Below are 20,899 nucleotides of genomic sequence, written 5' to 3' on the forward strand. Positions count from 1 at the left end.
AGTAAGATCAAGGCATCAACTCCACCTCCCTGCTTGCTCCCCCTACCCTTCGAATCCATGAAATAAGAGGCATCTGTACTTTCGACCTTGAAGATATTCAATGTCTGTCCCCACAAAACTTGCAGTATGCCGAAGTGTCACAGTGATATGAAGAGAAATTGCTCTGCATCTACTGAAATGGGGGACCCTTATTCTGAATCTGTGCCTCTTGGTTGTAAATGCCCCCACTCTCACTGAATCCACCCTGTCAATCCCCTTCAAATCTTACCTGTTTCAATAAGATCCCTTCTCATTTTTCCCTACCGTAGGCCCAACCTGCTTAATCTTTCTTCATCTTTAATTGTAAGAATCGACCTGGAGAACTGTCTCTGTATTGCCTCCAAAATAAGCACGCCCTTTCTAAAAAACCCAGACCGAAACAGTGCCCCAATATTCCAGTGTAGTGTCACCAGTGACCTTTAAAGTTGCATCAGAAACTTGGCAACTTTTATAATCCATATCATTTTTGCAACAAAGGCCACTATTCTATTTGCCTTCCAGATTCCTTGCTGCATCTGCATTCTTACATTTTGTGTTTCATTGTGGAGATCCCGCATCCCTTTCTACAGTAAAACAATTCTAAGTCACTTTCTACGGAAACATCTTGTCCAGTCACTTAATCCATCTGTAATTTTCAGGCTCTTCTATCCTCATCACAATTTGCAAATCTATCTTTGCATCATCAACAAATTTGGCTTCTGGTCCGTTCATTCCAAGGGTTCACTGTAGATCATAAGTATGGAGCCAACAGCACTCCTTTAGTTAACGATTGCCATTCTACAATTTGAGATTTGTAATAGAAAAAAAATCACACATGGCTAAAGTGCACATGGTCAGATTTTTAATAAAGGCCATTTTTATACATTTTGGTTTCACCATGTAGAAACTACAGCTGTGTTTATACAAATCTCAAATTGTGGAGTACAGAAGCCAATAAATAAATGATGGGTCTTTGTCCCAAACATTATGGAGGGCACTGTACATGGAACAGGGGCAATCATGGGAGACTCTGGCCTACATATAGAGGCGGTGAATCAAACTTGTTGTAATAAAGAGGTAGATAAATGTGTGGAATATATATGAGCCTGCATGATTGCTGGTTGGCATGGATTCAAAGGGCTGAAGGGCCTGTTTCCATGCTGTATCTCCATAGATATGGGGATACCAGTAGATATGGCGAATTTGGATCTTCAGAAGGTTTTCAATAAAGTCCCACACACAGGAAAACAGATTGGTGTACTGCAATGGATTGAAAATTAGTGTCGGACAGAAAGCAAAGAGTGGTATAAATAAATACCGATAAATCAAGTTGGCTGCTGTGACCAATGGGTACAAGAGGAGTAGCTGCTCGGGCTGCAGCTGTTCACAATCTATCAGTAATTGGCTGAGGTGATCAAATGTCATGTTTCCATGTTTGCTGGTGATATTAAACTAGGCAGAATTGAGTAGAAAGGAAAGTGTAAAATAGGACATGGATAAGCTGAGGCAATGGGTGAGGACATGGCAGATGGAATATAATGTAGATAATGAGAGTCTGTTGCACCAAGCAGTAAAAGTGCATAGTTGTTGAACAGCGAGGGGATGGATACGTTGATGTTTGGAGAGCCGCAGGTGTACTTTTACACAAGTTACTGAGGGCCAACACGAGTGGCTGGAACAGCAAATGATATGTTGGTCATTACAATGAGAGGATTTGATTGCAAGAGACAAAGTCTTACTGTGACTGTATCGGACATCGGTGATGCTGGATCCATGGTGCTGTGAGCCGGTTGTCTAAATTTAAGAACATTTATTTCCCTGTGTGAACTGTCTAAGGCCAGCAAGCACAGTTTAAGAATAAGGGAACAACTACTTAAGATTGAGGTAAGGAGGAACTACTTAATAGTTAAGAAATCTTTGGTATGTTCTATCCTGATGGGCAGTGGAATTCATTCACTGTTCACTCAGTAGACGGGTTGATAGATTTGTGGATCTGACAGGAAGCAGCGGATGTGGGGACAGTGCTGTGGAAGTGTTGGAAGTGGAAGATCAGCCATGATCTTGGCGAATGGTGGAGCTGGCTTGAAGGAGCAGATAGCCCGGCTCCTGTTTCTTATGTTCTTCTGACCCACTTACCCTGCCCCTCTATCCTAAAACCACTCCCCGACCCATGACAATATATTAGCCTGAACCTCGCATGCAATTACTTTTTATGTGGCTCCTTGTAGAAAGCTGTCAAAATCTAGCACTTGGCCGATCCATCGCTCAAGAGGTCATCTAATGTTGGGGACTTCTGGTCAGGACTTTGTCTGCACTTTGCTGGATGATATTCCAATCTCGCAGAATGTCTCCACTGGTGGTGAATTGAGAAGTGATGGTAAAGCGGATGATGAAGAGCTTGTTGATGGTGGCTGGGACTAAGTACATGGTGCCCGATTGGATGAGTTCTTGCAGGAGTTCTTCAGTCAAACTGTTTGTTCCCTGTTTATACAAACAAATATTAATGGTTGTCGATTATCCCGGCAATCAATGCAGAAAACGTCATATTCAGCTTCGATATGTGGGGACCTGTCTACTCGGCTCACTGCAATTTCACTGGGCTGCAATCCATCTCCTGTGTGAGAATCCCCAAACCCACAAACAAGGAGAATGATGTCCACTGATAGCTCTCTGTACCAACTCTCTACCACTTATTTAATTAGCAGCATTATTTTTTAACTGATGAGCAAACCCAGCAGATTGGACTCAGTGGTGTTTGGAACTGATCCCAATTAGCACAGAAAGCTACACTTAACACATACCACCCCCGCCGTGTAATAATGAGGACACAGCTCTCACCACCTGGAACTTAATTTGAACAAGTGTGAGGTGATGCATTTTGGTAAATTAAACCAGGGCAGAACTTGCACAGTAAATGGCACAGACTTGGAAAGTGTTATAGAAAAGGGAGACATTGGGAAGCAAGTGCAGGGAGGGGTGGATTTGATGGGAGGGGATAGGTGTGAGTGGTGGAATATTGTGTTGGGGAACAAGTAGCGTTGGGGGATCAGGCCTCCCGTGTGACAAGGACCCCATTTAGTCTAGTAGCTATATAAGATGTTGGTGAGACCACATGGCATATTGTGTGCAGTTATAGGAAGGAAGTCATAAAGCTGTAAAAGGTGCAGTAAGATGCAAGTGGATGAAAATATAGGATTGGCTGATTAATATGTCTGTAGCCGACATAAAAATTGGGAGTTGTGGATAGTGAGGAAGGTTGTCAGGATGCAGCAGAATATAGATCAATTGGGATATAAATCAAATAGGCTCAAAGGTTCAGTTCACAGAGGTGAGAGTAGGTGCAGGAGGAGGCCATTCGGCCCTTCAAGCCAGTACCGCCATTCAATGTGATCATGGCTGATCATCCACAATCAGTACCTCGTTCCTGCCTTCTCTCCATTTCCCTTAACAGATGGATAAGGATGTTGTAGCATCCGTAGCAACAGTAGTTCTTGATTTTGAGATTCTCTTTTCTTCTTTGCTTCCTCCATTCTACCATCCTTGTACGAAGGAGCACCATGATTTATGCAGATATACCAAACGGGATGACCCAATGCTTGTTCCCAGTGATGTGTGAAAATCTCGAAATTGTTCAGGGATGTTCCTACAGAATCTTTGAATCACTTTCTGTTTACTAAGGGCATATGGGCAGAGAAGTGGCAGATAGAGTTTAATCTAAACAAATGTGAAGTGTTGCACTTTGGGAGGTCAGATGTAAGAGGAAAGTATACAATAAAGTGGAAGGACTTTAAGATGCATTGATGTAGAAAGTGAGCCGATTAGAAATTCAACTGGACCAGCCATGTAAATACCATAACCACAGGGCAGGTCTGGTATTGTATCCTGCAGTCAGTGAGTAACTGATACTACAATATCTCTAATGTAGGCTGCAGCTGATGACCATAGATACAAGAGGCAGTGACACATCATTGAATGGTTTTCACTAATATGTAATAAATTTCCTCACCTCTAAACGAAAAGTCACCAACCCAAGGTGTCTCTTGGCTGGGATTTCAAAACGTGAATCACTTCTAACCAAGGACTCGAAGTACTTTGCCATCTCTGTACCCTGTTCATCGAGAAGATTTATTTGTTAGTACTGTTGATCCGTTAAAATTCAGCACGACAAACGTTTATGTGGAGGAGCAAAGGAAGGCAATGGGACTTTGAGGAAAGTGGATGGGCAGGTTATTGAAAGTTTTACACGTTAGGGGCTAGTCTTATTGACAGACACCCAGGGTAAGTGACTGGATGGTTTTCCTGGACGGCTGCAAATTCAAATCCAAATTGCCTTGGATTTTGTGTGGGAAGCAATAATGAGGCAGCATGTTTGCTTTAATGTGAAGACCATTACTGGTCCATCTCTAATTTCTCATTTCTAAGTTCTACTGGTCACTTTTCTATGGTTATACTACATCTTCCAATAGTCAGTGGGAATTAGAACGGATTGCAGGAAAGTAAAAGACCAAGACGAGAACCAACTCTCACTTGGAGGCGAAAATATATTCACTTCCTGAAAGGTGCAAGCACCCTGGAAACGTTAAACAGTCAGAGATTTAAATTCTCCGGCACTTTAAAGCATTCCTTCGGATCGCCACTGCATGCGCCCAAGCCCAGCTCCCAGGTTGAGAGAGCCACCAATGTAAGCTCAAGAAAATAGTTGTGCTCCTGCTCCCCTCTCTGCGCCTTTCCTTCATTCACTGTGGAGAATGATTACCCACCAGGTAAAAGGGCGATAGACCCAAAATGCTGGAGTAACTCAGCGGGACAGGCAGCATCTCTGGAGAGAAGGAATGACTGACGTTTCTGGTCGAGACCCTTCTTCAGACTGATTGGTTAGAAGGGCCTCGACCCGAACCGTCACCCATTCATTTTCTTTCGAGATGCTGCCTGTCCCGCTGAGTTACGCCAGCATTTACTGTTTAAACCAGCATCTGTAGTTTCTTCCTACAGATGAAAGGACGCCTGTTACTAATGCCCAATCATCCCACAACCCTTCATCACAAAGTCTTTCGGAAATAGATATTGGATAAACAAGGTTCGTGTTTGCTCGAGAGCCGGAGGCAGAAACGACACTGTTGACTGGGGCAACGGGTTTAACACGGCGGCTTTGCCGGGGATCCGCCAACACTCACATGCCTGACGTGTGCCTGTAGCCCGAGCACCCCGAACGAGCGGATCACAAACCAGAGTTTCAGCGATCGGAATCGGCGGCTCAGCGGGATTTGCCAATTCTGTGGGAATAAGAGGAGATTCCAGACAAGGCGGGGCTCACACAAACCTCGGCGCGTAAAAGCAAATCTGTTCAGCTGGGAATACCGCGGGCACCTTGTTCCGCTCTCCCGGGAATACTAAGGGTAATGGGTTCCACTCTCCCGGGAGTACCGTGGCCAAGTCCTGTGAATACAGTGGGCGCCCGGTCCCAGCGCGGATTGTTGAACCGACTGGATTCCCGGTCGGGGGGCAAGGCGGCTGCAACTGCAAAGGGGACAGGAACCTAGGGGAATGCCATTGAGAAATCTGCAGCCGTGGCCACGCTGGCCAGTCACCGGTAACGTTGTTGCAGGAGAACCAGCGACACAGACAACCGCCCTCCCATCAACTCTCCCCGGCCGCTGTCCCGGGACCCCCCCCCCCTCGCTCACCCACCAGTCTCACCATGAAGTCCACGGTCGCTCCCGAATTGGGGTGCTGCAGGTACACGGCGTTCACCCCGAAAGTCTGCTGCAGTTTCCACTTGTCTTTGACCCTGTGGAAGAGAGGAGTATTGGGATAGCAACGGTGGGAGGGGGTGGAATGGACGCAGGTGGATAGCAGCGGAGGGAGTGGCCGCAGGGGGGTAGCAGCGAGTGGGGAGTGGCCGGGGATGGCAGCGAGGGGGATGGATTGATCGCAGGAGTGGAGGCGCAGGAGCATGGTGTGTGGTGGTGGTGGGGAGGTGGACGTGAGTAGGGGCCGGTGGTTCTCTGCTCCGGAGAGCTGTGCCGATTGCCGGACGTATCAGGAGCTGCAGTGGAGGGACGGGCGGGGAGCAGGCTGACCAGCAGAGTGGTCGAGGTGATGGCCTCACCAGAAGGCCGCGCAGTCGAAGTGAACCATCATCCACTTGGCAGGATTAAAGGTGAAGGAGTCGGCCCACTCCACGCCCCGCAGGTGTGTGCGAAACTCGGGGCACAAGAAGGCGGTCCCCGCGTAGGCAGCATCCACGTGAAGCCAGACCCCCTCCTGGGCGCCTGGGGACCAGAGTCATAGATTCACACAGCGTGGAAACATCCCCTTCAGCCCGACTTGCCCACCCACACCGACCAACATGCCCCATCTGCACTAGTGCCAGCTGCCTGCGTTTGACCCATATCCCTCTAAACGTATCTTATGTATGTACTGCCCATCCCAACAGAGGGAGAGAAGCATTCTGGAATAATACGATAACGATCCTTCCATAAACCAGGGCACTCGCATTTCACTGCTGCCAACGGGAAGAAGATGTCGGAGCCTGAAAACTGTAATGTCCAAGTTGGGGGAACCAGGCCTCCCGTGTGACAGGGACCCCATAGGGACAATAAAACACTCTTGAATCCTGATTTAATTCAGCTACAAGGTATTTAGGAGCAGAGAGAACTTGGATTCGGTCTGCACTGGTCCCCAAAGGCAGCTGGCAGACAAAATGATTAAACAGACATTTGAGCTGTGTGTTTTATAGGCCAGGAATAGAAAATCGCCGAGATTATGCTAGTTTGGCCACAGCACTGTTTCACTGGGCAGTCTCTCTGGTTCCATGTCGATCTGATTCTACTCACTTCAGTGGTGGCTGAGGAGGCCAATGTGAGATGTGTAGACTACCATCGGTGGGGCAGGAAGTGTCTGATGAGATGGGTGGTTGCAGAGTTCATGATGTGGACTCTTATACATCGGTGAGACCAAACACAGACTGGACGAAACACCTTTGCTTAGCCTGCATGAACCAACCTGAGGCCAAGTTAGACTAATCTTCTCTGCCTGCACGTCATTCATATCCATCCATTCAGTGCATATACATTTGCATATCTAAACAGTTCTGAAACATTACTATCGTATCTGCCTCCACCACTATCCCAGGCAACATCTTCCAAGCACCAACCACTTTTGTGTAAATAAACATTGCCCCGCATATCTCCTTTAAATTTTCTTTCCCCGACCTTAAAGCTGTGCCCTCTAGTCTTTGGTCGTTCCACCCAGAAAAAAAAAGTTCTGACTGTCTACCCTATCAATGATACTCATAATTTTAAACACTTTTATCGGGTTTCCCCTCAGCCTCAAACATTCCAGAGAAATCAACCCAAGTTTGTCCAATCTCTCATTATGGCTAACACCCACTGATCCAGGTGGCATTCTGGTTTTCTTGTTAAAGGTTGGGAGATGGTCTGCACACTCCTCCTGTAACTGAATTGACTCCAGTTTCTCTGTGGCATCCCTCCATTGCTCTTGTAGTTGGTGATCATGTCCACTGGGCTTCCAGGTGGATGGTGTGAGCTGAGCAGCAGCTTTGAATCACAAGATGGTTGAGGGGAATCCTGCCAATGGTTTTCTCAGTACAGTTCCAGTCACTGGACTGCAGGAATGAAATCCCAATACAACCAAGCTTCCAAAAATGTACAAACTCTGACCAACTCAGCTAACAGCAACTCACAGAGGGGTCCAAGCTCGCTCAGGCAATCAAAGGCACACACACCAGTTGTTCCCAATGTGGCACAGAGCTGAAAAACAAAGCAAGGCTGGCATCAAACAAGGACCGCTGGGCAACGACTGATTCTGATTCAGTGATGCGGGAGGTGTTCATCACATTACGTCCGTGACCCACAACTGGGACAGCCAGAGAGTCTGAGTACTTCTGGTCACAGTTACAGGCAAAGTTCCCCATATCAGCTACCCTCGAGTGCAGGCTCATGGTTCTGAGTCAAAGGTGCTGAAGTCTGGAGACTCCCCTGAAAATATCTCCAAACCTGGATTATCAATGGATAGACAGTTCCACCCAGGGTTGATAAAATGTGTAAGAAAGAACTGCAGATGCTGGTATAAATCGATGGTAGACATAAAATACTGGAGTAACTCAGCGGGTGAGGCAGCATCTCTGGAGAGAAGGAATGGGCGACGTTTCGGGTCGTGACCCTTCTTCAAACTGATGTGAGGGGAGGGGGTGAGACAAGGATAGAATGTAGGCGGAGACAGTAAGACTAGTGGGAGAACTGGGAAAGGGGAAAGGGATGGAGAGAGATAGCAAGGGCTATCTGAAGTTAGAGAAGTCAATGTTCATGTCGCTGGGGTGTAAACTACCCAAGCGAAATATGTTCCTCCAATTTGCGCTGGGCCTCACTCTGGCAATGGAGGAGGCCCAGGAGAGAAAGGTCAGATTGAGAATGTGACGGGGAGTTGAAGTGCTGAGCCAACAGGAGTTGACGAGGTCAGTGAGTTCGGCATGGGTGCAGGAGGTAGCACCAAAGCAATCGTCAATGTAGCGGAGGTAGAGTTCGGGGATAGGGCCAGTGTATGCACGGGACAGGGATTTCCATTCTGCTAATTTCCATCATGCAAACTTCATGGCTAATTTCCATCCTACACTCAAATCCACTTGGACCATGTATGACATTTCCCTATCGTTTCTAGATCTCACCGTCTCCACTACAGGTAAAAGACTATTGATCGACATCTAACTACAAACCTACTGACTCTCATAGCTATCTTGACAACACTTCTTCCCACTCTGCTTCCTGTAAAGACTCTATCCCCTACTCCCAATTCTTCCGTCTACGCCGCATCTGCACCCAGGATGAGGTGTTCCATACCAGGGCATCGGAGATGTCCTCATTCTTTAGGAACGGGTTCCCCTCTTCCATTATAGATGAGGCTCTCACTAGGGTCTCCACGATATCCTGCAGCTCCGCTCTTACTCCCCCTACCCCCATTCGTAACAAGGCAGAGTCCCCTTTGTCCTCCCCATCAGCCGTTACATACAACATATAATCCACCAACATTTTCGCCACATCCAATAGGATCCCACTGCAGGCCACATCTTCCGATCTCCACCCCTTTCTGCTTTCCGTAGTGACCATTCCCTCTCTGGTCAACTTGTCCCTTACTGCCCAAACCGCCCCCTCCCCAGGTACTTATCCCTGCAACTGCAGGAGATGCAACACTTGTCCCTTTACCTCTGCCCTCGACTACATCCAAGGACCCAAACAGTCTTTCCAGGTGAGGCAGAGGTTCACTTGCACCTCCTCCAACCTCATCCTCTGTGTCCGCTGTTCCAGGTGTCAACTACTCTACATCGGCGAGACCAAGCACAGGCTCAGCGATCGTTTCACAGAACACCTCCGCTCAGTCCATCTTAACCTACCCGATCTCCCGGTGGCTCAGCACTTCAACTTCCCCTCCCATTCCCAATCTGACCTTTCTGTCCTGGGCCTCCTCCATTGTCAGAGTGAGGCCCAGTGCAAATTGGAGGAACAGCACCTCATATTTCACTTCGGTAGTTTACACCCCAGCGGTATGAACATTGACTTCTCTAACTTCAGATAGCCCTTGCTTTCCCTCTCCATCCCCTTCCCCTTCCCAGTTCTCCCACTAGTCTTACTGTCTACATTCTATCTTTGTCCTGCCCCCTCCCCTGACATCAGTCTGAAGAAGGGTCTCAACCTGAAACGTCGCCCATTTCTTCTCTCCAGAAAAGCTGCCTACCCGCTGAGTTATTCCAGCATTTGGTGCCCACCCATGGGTGAGTTGTGTTCGGCTGAGCACCCACATCAACTCCATAAACTCAGTCTTTTCTGAAGTTTATTCACAGCCAACTAGAAGTAAAGTATTTGTTTAGTTAGTTTGTCTTTGACCATATACAAGAATCAATGTTTCACATGAGGAAATATTGGTCACAATTCACAAGATAATATTCGCTACTTCACTGGAGTACAGAGCAGCTTATGTTACTGTGGCCTATTGGAACAGTTTAGAATAGAGAAATCTCACGGAGCAACAAAATAAAAGGAATATTTTCCAACCTACAAAGAACGGAACAAGTCCACGTTTTCGATCTGCTTCCAATGCTTGGATCAGGGTCTTAGCTCGTAGAGAGAAGTCCTCATCAGTCTCTAGTAAGCGGAGTTTTACCAAAGTGATCAATCTTCCTTTCTCTATCGAAGAGTGAGCCTTCCAAAAAAAGTTACATGATCTGTCAGAGTGATAGAGTATGGAAACAGGCCCTTCAGCCCAACTTGTGAATGCAGACCAAGATACACATAGTTGCATTTGTCCACGTTTGGCTCGTATCCCTCCAAACCTATCCAAACGTCCTTTAAATGTTATTATTATACATGCCTTAACTATTTACTCTGGCAGCACGTTCCATACACCCATGTGTGAAAATTTTTCCCTTTGGTCCCCCTCACATTAAACCTGTTCCCTATGGTTCTTGATTATCCTTCTCTAGGAGAAAGACTGTGCATTTACCCTCTGTATTCCTCTCATGCTTTAAATAACTTTATAAGATCAACTGTATAAGATTCAGTCTCCTGCATTCCAAGGAATTGAGTCCCGCCTGTCCAACTTCAAATTATAGCTCAGCCCTCGAGTTCTGCCAGCATCCCCATAAATCTTCTCTGCCCCATTTCCACCTTAATGCCATCTTTCCTATAGCAGGGTAACCAAAACTAAACACAATACAAGTGCAGCCTTACCACTGCTTTGTGTTCTGTGAAACACTCCAAAGTGCATCTTAGCAGGAATTATCAAACAAATTTGAACAGGAGACAATAAGAGCAGGTGATCAAAGCCTTGTCACTCACAGCACTGATAAAAGAGGAGAGAAGAAAGCAGAGGGGGAATTCCAGAGTGAAAGGCCCAGTTCGTGAAAGGCTTGGCTGCTAATAGCACTACAATGAAATTTGGGATGAGCAACAGAGTCCAAATTTAAAGTAGAGATCTCAGTGTTGTAGATCAAAAGGGGATCATAGTGATATGGAAATTTTATTTAAAGAAAAGCTGATGCAAATGTGCAAGCACAGGGATGATTGAAACTCTAAGCCCATCAGATACATGGTTTCCCTCACCCCACCAGGGTCTTGGCTCTATCATATTTTTGGCAGTGGTTTGTGACGTCTCCCTCGAAGATTACATGGAGATTCACATTGCTTCACTCTGTCTACGGAAAGCTGCTATACCCGTTTCACATGCATCCACCTCATTTCTTGATGCACTGCTCCTGGCTCCTCCTTAACTCGATGTGACACAGGTAACAGTTAGGGTGCTGAGCCTTGAGATCGTAGATTGTTGCAACTACAATTTTCCCCACTGCTGATGGTTCATAAGATCTCATGGAAACCTCGTTTTGAGCTACCAAATCAGTCCTGAGTTTATCCCATCAAATACGACTGTAATGCCACAGAGCAAGATACAGTGTCCGTGGTGTCAAGATGGATTTTGTCTCTTTAAGGAATATGCAATGGTCACTCCTACCATTGTTGTTATGAGCAGCAAAGAGGAGGCGATTATGGATTTGAGTGTTACCTCTAAGTGAAGTTGGAATAACTGCATCAAATTTGTTGATGACACATCAGACTGCTGTAGTATCGATTGGAATTGATGATCTGGAAATGAATCTTTACTGAGTTTAAATAGGGAGCAGAAAGATCAGAAGAGTAGTGGAGGGAAGACTTACCTGGTCAGAGGCATATGCGACAAGTCGGGAGGCGAGCACAGCATCTTCCGCTCCAGGGTCACTGGATTTCAGCTCCGCGATCTTGGCTTTTCTCGCAGCCAGCATGGCGACCAATGTTGACTCACTGACTGTGCTCTGTCGCATATACAATCCAAGTTAACACATGTCCTCTCAACTCTCACATTTAGTGACTAGATTACAGTAGAGATCGCAGATAAGCCACACGTCTCAGTAGGTTTTGCCTTATCTCACCCCCCAATTATTGGTTTCCATGGATCAAATCAAAGTCAGAGATACTCAACATTCAACAGGCCAAATTACATCCCAGTTGAATTTTCTGGGGAAAGGAGAAAAAGATTTGATTAGGATGGCATATCAGAGGTATTCTACATAGATTTCCACCATGTTGGCAAGGCCCCACGTGATGGAATGCTCAGAAAAGTGAAAGGCAGCAGAATCCCAATGGGAAATGGACACATTTGAATAGAAAGCAGCTCAGTGACCTTAGGAAAGCACTTGACCGAGTTACTGCATGGTGGGCTGATCCAAAAGGTTAGGGCACCTGGGATCTAGAGCAGGCTGGCAGCTTGTTTTCTTGAATTAAATTTGGCCATGTCATTGCGAGCGAGGAAATAGTTTCTTATCTGCAGGAAGATATTGACAGACTGGCTAGATGGACACTGGGTGGGAGTTTGGAGAAGTGTGAGGGTGCATTTGGGGAGGACAAACAATGTTGGGGAAACATGAGAAATGGGATACTGATAAATAGAGAAACTAAGGGATCCCATTCCAAAACTCCACATGTGCCCAGCGTGTGAGGGTTAGGGAGAGAAGGAAGGCAAACAGGAGATTTGCTCTTGTGGGACAGTCATAAAATACAAGAGCCTGCAGATGTGAATAAAGCTCCAGTTAGACCACTGGTGGAGCACAATGCAGAGTTCTGGTTACCATACGGCAAGAGTGTGATGACACTACACAGAAGGTTTACAAGGATGTTGTTGGGATTAGATCATTTCCAACCTTGGAATGGGAAGTATAAGATGTAGAGCAATGTTTTTTTCATGCTGAGAGAGGTTAGGGTCTGGACCAACTTAATGCGAGGAGGGAGAACAGATGCCATCCCAAGTTTAGACAGTGCCTGGATGTGTACTAGAACAGCCATGCTCAGCAGGTAAGTGGGCGAAGACTCGGGAAGTGGGAATCGCTCATTTTATGTTAGATCGGCACAATTGCCTGCCTTCTGTCTTCATAAGTTTTCACAATGAAAGCCATTTGGGATAATTTTGTTCAATATCTAACCAGAGACAGTTATTTCAGGTTAATGGTTAATTCATCTTGTCTATGATTGATGCCAGCTATAGGAAGTCCCTTTGTTGGGGAGATGGGAAGTCCACCCCGAGCCAGGCCCTGTGCTGCTCATGGCAGCACCAACTCAGGTCCCACCAGCAGAGGGTTTGGGGCAGCAGCAAGAAGCCAATGTCCAGTTACATTTGCAAAAGATGGAAGCCAAGGCCAGCTGAGAAGGTACATTCCCCCCAAAATATATCCTTCCCCAACTTTACCTCAATCTATTCTTTGCACAAATTACAAACAGTTTGGTTCAATTATTCCAAGAGGGATTGTTGAAACCTCATTGCAGTTAGTCAGTGCCTGAGTGTGTACTAGAACAGTCACGTCCGGACACTGAGTGGGAGAAAATCAGGGAGAAAGGCAGAAATGTATCGACTGAGCAGAGTATGTCAGGAAGGAGAGCAGGACACTGGGAGGGGTAGCATGGTACCTGCAGCACTCCACCCCCACTGCTGTTGGGGTGCTGGTGCAAGAAGTGATCAGGGAGCCCCAGCATCACCGCCAGCCAGTCCATCATGCTTATCTCCAGCTCCGTGCAGGCAGGGCTCGAGGCCTGCAAATCAAAAACTGTCCATCAGTGATTCCACGAATATTCAGGGCACAGATTCACCACCCTCTCCAAAACGTCCCTACACTAATCTCAAGTGTCACTGATCTCTTAACAGATATTGGTCCCGATTACTATAGGGAGGTTACATGAAAACAGTTGATTTCCCAAGACTGTTTTTTTCTGCTTCATTCTCCAGAAAAGACCACAAAAAGTAGTAAACACTGCCCAGTCCGTCATCGGCTCTGACCGACCTTCCTTCCATCGTGGGGATTTATCGAAGTTGCTGCCTCAAAAAGGCTGGCAGTATCATCAAAGACCCACACCATCCTGGCCACACACTCATCGGGTAGAAGGTACAGGAGCCTGAAGACTGCAACGACCAGGTTCAGGAATAGCTACTACCCCACAGCCATCAGGCTATTAAACCTGGCTCGGACAAAACTCTGAACATTAATAACCCATTATCTGTTATTTGCACTTAATCAGTTGATTTATTCATGTGTTTTGTAGTCAATGCCTACTATGTTCTGTGTGCTGAAGCAAAGCAAGAATTTAATTGTCCTATCAGGGACACATGACAATAAACTCACTTTAACTTGAACAAATTGCTCTAGGAAACTATCCTGAGTATGAAATCATTCTCAGGGCTACCATTTCCACTTGATTAATACATCTACAGAAAGATTAAAGACCTCCATTGTTATCGTCCTACTCTTTTGATAAACCCCACTACTGATAAGTACTGCTCTTTCCTACAGTGTGCCACTATTTGGGAACGGAGCACTACTCCTACCAATGCTTTCTTTCCCTCTTCACTTTTTCACTGACCGTCCTCTCCAGCTCGGAGTGATTCTTACCCAAGTGAAGCCCAGGCAGTTGATGGCATCTGCCAGCATGTCGCCGAGCAGCGAGGGCCAGGAGGTGAGAGCGGGAAAGTAGGCGTGCATGTGTGGGCTCTGCCAGTGGACCAGCTGCAGCAGGAGAGAGAGGCAGAGTTAGAGACCTGCTCTGAACTTGCCCACCCCAGGGCACCAGCTGCCACATCCCCAGACATCATCCGTCCTCGCCCCCAGACGCCACCTCCCCCTGGGAGCCTGGCCATCCCCACATACCGTCCTCAGACCCAGACAATGACCGTTCCCATCCCCATCCCGAGACACCAGCCGCCCCCAAACACTGACCACCCTCTGTCCCATCTCCAACATCAGCCACCCCACCCTCGCCCCCAGCCACCACCTGTCCCTGGGAGCCTGACGCCCCTATCCCCATCCACATCCCCAGGCACCGACCTCCCCTAGATCCTTGTCCCTGACACAAAGAACCGTGTGTGGAAGGGTGGAGGATGGGTAGCTGGGCTGGGTGTGGGGATAGGACTGTGGGGATTGGGCGAGGTGCTGGGGGGGTGGGGTGTTGGGGGGGGGGTGGGGTGGGGGGGGGTGGGGTGATGGGGGGGGGTGGGGGGGGGGGGGGGGTTGATGGGGGGTGGGGTGATGGGGGGGGTGGGTTTGGGGGGGGTGGGGGATGGGGGGTGGGGGCGGCAAAGTTGGGTGGAGTGGGGGGGTGGGGGCGGGGGGGTTGGGGAGGGTGGGGTGGTGGGGGGGGTGGTGGGGGGGGGGGTGGGGTGATGGGGGGGGTGGGGTGATGGGGGGTGGGGGATGGGGGGGGGGGGTGATGGGGGGGGGGGAGGGGTGCTGGGGGGGCTGGGTGCTGGGGGGGGGGGCTGGGTGTGTGGGGATAGGACTGTGGGGATTGGGCAAGGTGCTGGGCAGGAAGAGGGGTGCTGGGAGAGTGAGACAAGAGTACTCTACCCCGGGCATGATGAGCCTCTCGACGTCGCTGAAGATGCTGCTCCAAGCCTCAGGCTCCTGGGGTGGGGAGGTTGGGAGCAGCAGGGGCAAGTAGCCGGGCTTCACATCGGGACAGACGCGGCGCTCCCTCAACGTGCTCAGATACTCAGCGATGTAATCCACCAGCTCCTTCCCTGGGGAGAGACCGGAACACGTCACAGGGTCACTCCAGCTCAACCACCACTGCCACACCTATCACCAACCCTCCTCACCTCTCCTACCCCGGATAACGATTCCAACCTATTCTCCCCAACACACTCACTCCCTAATCCCATTACCCGACCACTTCTCCCCCACACCACTATCCAAACACAATCTCTCACACAATTTCCCAACCTCTATCTTCACCCTTCCCCAATCATCTGTACCTCTACTCAACCTTTCCCCATCTAAACCCTCAAACCTCCAATCGCTCCCCACCCATCCCCATCTACACCCACCCCTTCCATGCATTCTCTTTCAACCCTCCCGCACCCAAACCTCCTTTCTGCACCCATCCTCTCCTCCATACCCGTCATTGGCTTTCTTCACTGCCTGCTGTACCTGCATGCTTACTTTCAGTGCCTGATGTACAAGGACACCTAGGTCTCATTGCACCTCCCCTTTTCCTAGTCTGACACCATTCAGATAATAATCTGTCTTCTTGTTCTTGCCACCGTAGTGGATAACCTCACATTTATCCATATTATACTGCATCTGCCATGCATCTGCCCACTCACCAAGTCACCCTCCAGCCTCATGGCATTCCCCTCGCAGCTCACTCTGCCACCCAGCTTTGTGTCCTTTGTATAAATCGTTAATATATATATTGCAAATAACTGCAATCCCAGCACTGAACCTTGCAGCACCCCACTAGTCACTGCCTGCCATTCTGAAAAGGACCCGTTAATTCCTACTCTTTACTTCCTGCCTTCCAACCAGTTCTCTATCCATGTCAATGCACAACCCCCAATACCATGTACATATCAATCTCTTGTGTGGGACCTTGTCAAAGGCTTTTTGAAAGTCCAGATACACCATATCCACTGGCCCTCCCTTATCCATTCTACTTGTTACAGCCTAAGAAAATTCCAGAAGATTACTCAAGCATGATTTCCCCTTCTTAAATCCATGCTGACTTTGACCGATCCTGTCACTGCGTTTCTAATGCACTGCTATTACATCTTTATTAATTTACAAGCATCTTCCCCACTACCAATGTCCGGTTAACTGGTCTATAATTCCGTTTTCTCTCTCCCTCCTTTCTTAAAAAGTGTGGTTCCATTAGCTGCCCTCCAGTCTACAGGAACTGACCCAGAGTCTATAGAACATTGGAAAATGATCACCAATGTATCCACGATTTCTAGGGCTACCTCCTTGAGTACCCTGGGATGCAGACCATCAGGCCCTGGGGATTTATCTACCTTCAGTCCCAACAGTTTACCCAACACCATTTCATGACTCTTGTGAATTTCCTTCAGTTCCTCCGTCACGCTAGATCTTTGGTCCTCTAGTATTTCAGAGAGATTGTGTCTTCCTTAATGAAGACAGAATCAAAGTACTTGTTTAACTGGTCTGCCATTTTCTTGTTTCCACATTATAAATTCACCTGTTTCTGACTGTAATGGACCTACATTTTGTCTTCACTAATCTTTTCCTCTTCACATATCTAAAAAAGCTTTTACAGTCAGTTTTTACATTCCTCGTCTCATTTACGTCTCATTGTTCCTGCTCCCTAAGTACGCCCCACTCATCAGACGGGTTAAACCAACTGTAAGGACAGTTAAAGTCTGGTCAGAGGAAGCGGACTTTACACTTCAGCAGTGTTTTGGAAACACTGACTGGAAGGCGTTTGCAGCCCAGGCCACCCTTGACTCTCACACGGACATTGATTCCTACACATCCTCTGTTCTGGACTTTATAAACTCCACCATCAATAGTGTCACCTCCTTCAAACAGGTGACCATATACCCGAATCAGAAGCCATGGATGAACAGCGAGGTCAGGCTACTGCTGAAAGCACGGGACACCGCTTTCAGGTCGGGCGATGCTCGAGCCTACAGTTCATCCAGGGCTAACCTGAAGAGGGGCATCAGGAAGGCCAAGCACTGCCATAAGCTCAGGATTGAGGAGCACTTCAACAACAACTCCGACCCCCGACGCATGTGGCAAGGCATCCAGGCCATCACGGACTACAGACCCTCCAACATCACCCCCACATCCAGCGACGCCTCCTTCCTTGAGGAGCTTAATCACTTCTATGGCCGCTTCGACAGGGACAATCTAGAGACAGCCATCAAGGCTGTGCTACCTGCCGATCACCAACCCCTCACACTCACCCCCTACGACGTGTACGTGGCACTGAGTAGGACTAATGCACGTAAGGCTGCTGGCCCTGACGGCATCCCCGGGCGCGTGCTCAGGGCCTGTGCTGCGCAGCTGACAGACGTCTGGACTGACATCTTCAACCTGTCACTTGCCCAAGCAGTTGTCCCCACTTGCCTTAAAGCCACCTCCATCGTGCCAGTGCCAAAACACTCCACTGCAGCAAGCCTCAATGACTTCCGCCCAGTTGCACTTACCCCCATCATCACCAAGTGCTTCGAGAGGCTGGTCCTGGCACACCTCAAAAGCTGCCTACCCCCCACACTGGATCCCTATCAGTTTGCCTACCGCAAGAACAGGAGTACGGAGGATGCCATCTCAACGGCACTTCACTCCGCCCTCTCCCACCTCGACAACAGGGACACTTACGTAAGAATGCTGTTCATCGATTACAGCTCAGCATTCAACACCATTATTCCATCAAAACTGATCACCAAACTCGGTAACCTGGGCATCGACCCCTCCCTCTGCAACTGGATACTGGACTTTCTAACCAACAGACCCCAGTCTGTGAGGTTAGACAAGCACACCTCTTCAACCCTCACCCTGAACACCGGCGTTCCTCAGGACTGTGTGCTGAGCCCCCTCCTATACTCCCTCTTCACCTATGACTGCACACCTGTACATGGTACTAACACCATCATCAAGTATGCAGATGATACAACGGTGATTGGCCTCATCAGCAACAACGATGAGCTGGCCTACAGGGAGGAGGTCCAGCACTTAGCAGCATGGTGCGCTGATAACAACCTGGCCCTTAACTCCAAGAAGACCAAGGAGCTCATTGTAGACTTCAGGAAGTCCAGAGGCGGCACGCACACCCCCATCCACATTAATGGGACGGAGGTGGAACGTGTTTCTAGCTTCAGGTTCATGGGAGTCAACATCTCCGATGACCTCTCTTGGACCCACAATACCTCTACTCTGATCAAGAAGGCTCATCAGCGTCTCTTCTTCCTGAGGAGACTGAAGAAGGTCCATCTGTCTCCTCAGATCCTGGTGAACTTCTACCGCTGCACCATCGAGAGCATCCTTACCAACTGCATCACAGTATGGTATGGCAACTGCTCTGTCTCCGACCGGAAGGCATTGCAGAGGGTGGTGAAAATTGCCCAACGCATCACCGGTTCCACGCTCCCCTCCATTGAGTCTGTCCAAAGCAAGCGCTGTCTGCGGAGGGCGCTCAGCATCGCCAAGGACTGCTCTCACCCCAACCATGGACTGTTTACCCTCCTACCATCCAGGAGGCGCTACAGGTCTCTCCGTTGCCGAACCAGCAGGTCGAGGAACAGCTTCTTTCCGGCGGCTGTCACTCTACTCAACAACGTACCTCGGTGACTGCCAATCATCACCCCCCCCCCCCCCCCCACCCCCCCCCCGGACACTTATTATTTTTTATTCAAATCGTTTGCTATGTCGCTCTTCAAGGGAGATGCTAAATGAATTTCGTTGTCTCTGTACTGTACACTGACAATGACAATTAAAATTGAATCTGAATCTGAATCTCGCAAGCTTTCTTTCATGCTCTATTTCCCCCCCTTTGTCCTCATCTGTTGAATTCTACATTTCTCCCAGTCCTCCGGTTTGCTGCTTCCTCTGGCCAATTTATATGCCTCTTCCTTGGATTTAACACTTTCCCCAATTTCCCTCATTAGCCACGGTTGAGCCGCCTTCCCTGTTTTATTTTTTACACCAGATAGGGATGAATAATTGTAGTAATTCATCCATGCGATATTTAAATATGCCAATTGCATATCCACCGCAACCCTTTAAGTGAGTGTATGTGCCTTATTTGGTAGTGTAATATTTTACTTTGTGAATCAAACTCTGGGGTTTTATCTAACACAACACCAAGGGAGTATCTACGACTGCATGCAGTAAAACTCAATAACAAATAACATTCAGGCTGGGACAGACAGGTAGGTTTCACACAAAACTGCCAGGCAATAACTAACTCCAAAAAGAGAAAGTCTAACCACCAACCATCAGCAAGTGCAACTCATCAAGAGTGTTTTACTGTCATATGTTTAAGAGAGAACAATTAAATTATTTCTGTATTAACGTAATCAATATTCTGGGGTTACCATTGACCAGACACTCAATGGACTGGCTGTATGGATGCCACCCACACGAGAGCAGGTCAGATGCTGGGATTCTTGTGGTCATGGCTCATTTCCCAAAGCAACACCCTGCTTGGAAGCAAGTCAAGGGCAGCAGGTGCATGAGACCACCCCGCCATCCTAGGGTCCTCTGCAAGCCAACAACCACCCTAACGGACTCTGGCCAAGAGGGGTGTGAGGGTTGAAGATAGAATGACGACAGGAATGGAGGGAGACAACAAGGAGTCTGGGGCAGGTTTGCGAGTGAACTCCGGCAACACAACCGCGGAATATAAGTTACTTCTCTCTGTCGCAATCTCTGGCTCATCCACGAAAAGGCAAAGGAGCGAGTTGAGGGGAGCACGGTGGCGCAACGATAGAGCTGCTGTCTCACAGCGCCAGAGACCCGGGTTCGATCCCGACTACAGGTGCTGTCTGTACGGAGTTTGTCCGTTCTCCCAGAGACCTCCGAGATATTCAGTTTTCCTTCCACGCCAGGTGAATCGGTTTGGTATAAATGTAAATTGTCCCGAGTGTGTGGATTGTGTTAATGTGCGGGGTGACCCGTTTCCGCGCTGTATCTCTAAACTAAACCAGACTCAACGAGTTAAAAGGGCGAAGCAGATGGGGAGCGGAGTTTACAAACACGCAGTCACACACCTGGGATATTGGCGCCAATACTTCACCTTCACCGGACATCCCACCTTCACCGCCAAGTCAACCTCCCTCCTCAACGAGGCTTCGCCGACAACGCCGCGCAGACGGGCGGTACCGAGGGAGCGCCGCGCGGACGGACGGACGGTACCGAGGGAGCGCCGCGCTAGGACAGCACCGCAGGGCAGAGTGGCCGCGGTCCTCTGGGTGGAACGGGACGGGACAGGGCAGGAGACGGGGGTCGGGGAGCAGAAGCTGGGGACTCACCACGACGCCGATACTCGTCCCGATCCAT

The 20,899-nt window shown here is 48.5% G+C and overlaps 1 protein-coding gene across 1 annotated transcript; it reads right to left on the reverse strand.

The window, feature by feature from the left end:
• Positions 1-869: 869 nt before the first annotated feature.
• Positions 870-20,899, reverse strand: hdc (histidine decarboxylase). The gene is made up of 12 exons (XM_055661301.1): positions 20,872-20,899; positions 15,449-15,621; positions 14,498-14,611; positions 13,521-13,643; positions 11,741-11,875; positions 10,090-10,233; positions 7,724-7,790; positions 6,128-6,290; positions 5,716-5,806; positions 5,193-5,291; positions 4,025-4,126; positions 870-2,499 (listed from the first exon to the last, which is right to left on the reverse strand). The coding sequence occupies exons 1-12, from the start codon at positions 20,897-20,899 to the stop codon at positions 2,296-2,298; spliced, it is 1,443 nt and encodes a 480-aa protein (XP_055517276.1). The 3' UTR covers positions 870-2,295.

This window comes from Leucoraja erinacea, chromosome 33 (assembly GCF_028641065.1).
Source record: "Leucoraja erinacea ecotype New England chromosome 33, Leri_hhj_1, whole genome shotgun sequence".
Classification (NCBI taxonomy): Eukaryota; Metazoa; Chordata; class Chondrichthyes; order Rajiformes; family Rajidae; genus Leucoraja; species Leucoraja erinaceus.

Bases quoted from the DNA above. Each gene is read 5' to 3' on its own strand.
- hdc (XM_055661301.1), bottom strand. From the start codon at position 20,899: ATGGATCGGGACGAGTATCGGCGTCGTG. The intron at 15,622-20,871 runs GTGAGTCCCCAG...GTCTCTCCCCAG, and splicing joins GGACGAGTATCGGCGTCGTG to GGAAGGAGCTGGTGGATTAC. The intron at 2,500-4,024 runs GTGAGGAAATTT...TTGTATAAACAG, and splicing joins TGGTGACTTTTCGTTTAGAG to GGAACAAACAGTTTGACTGA.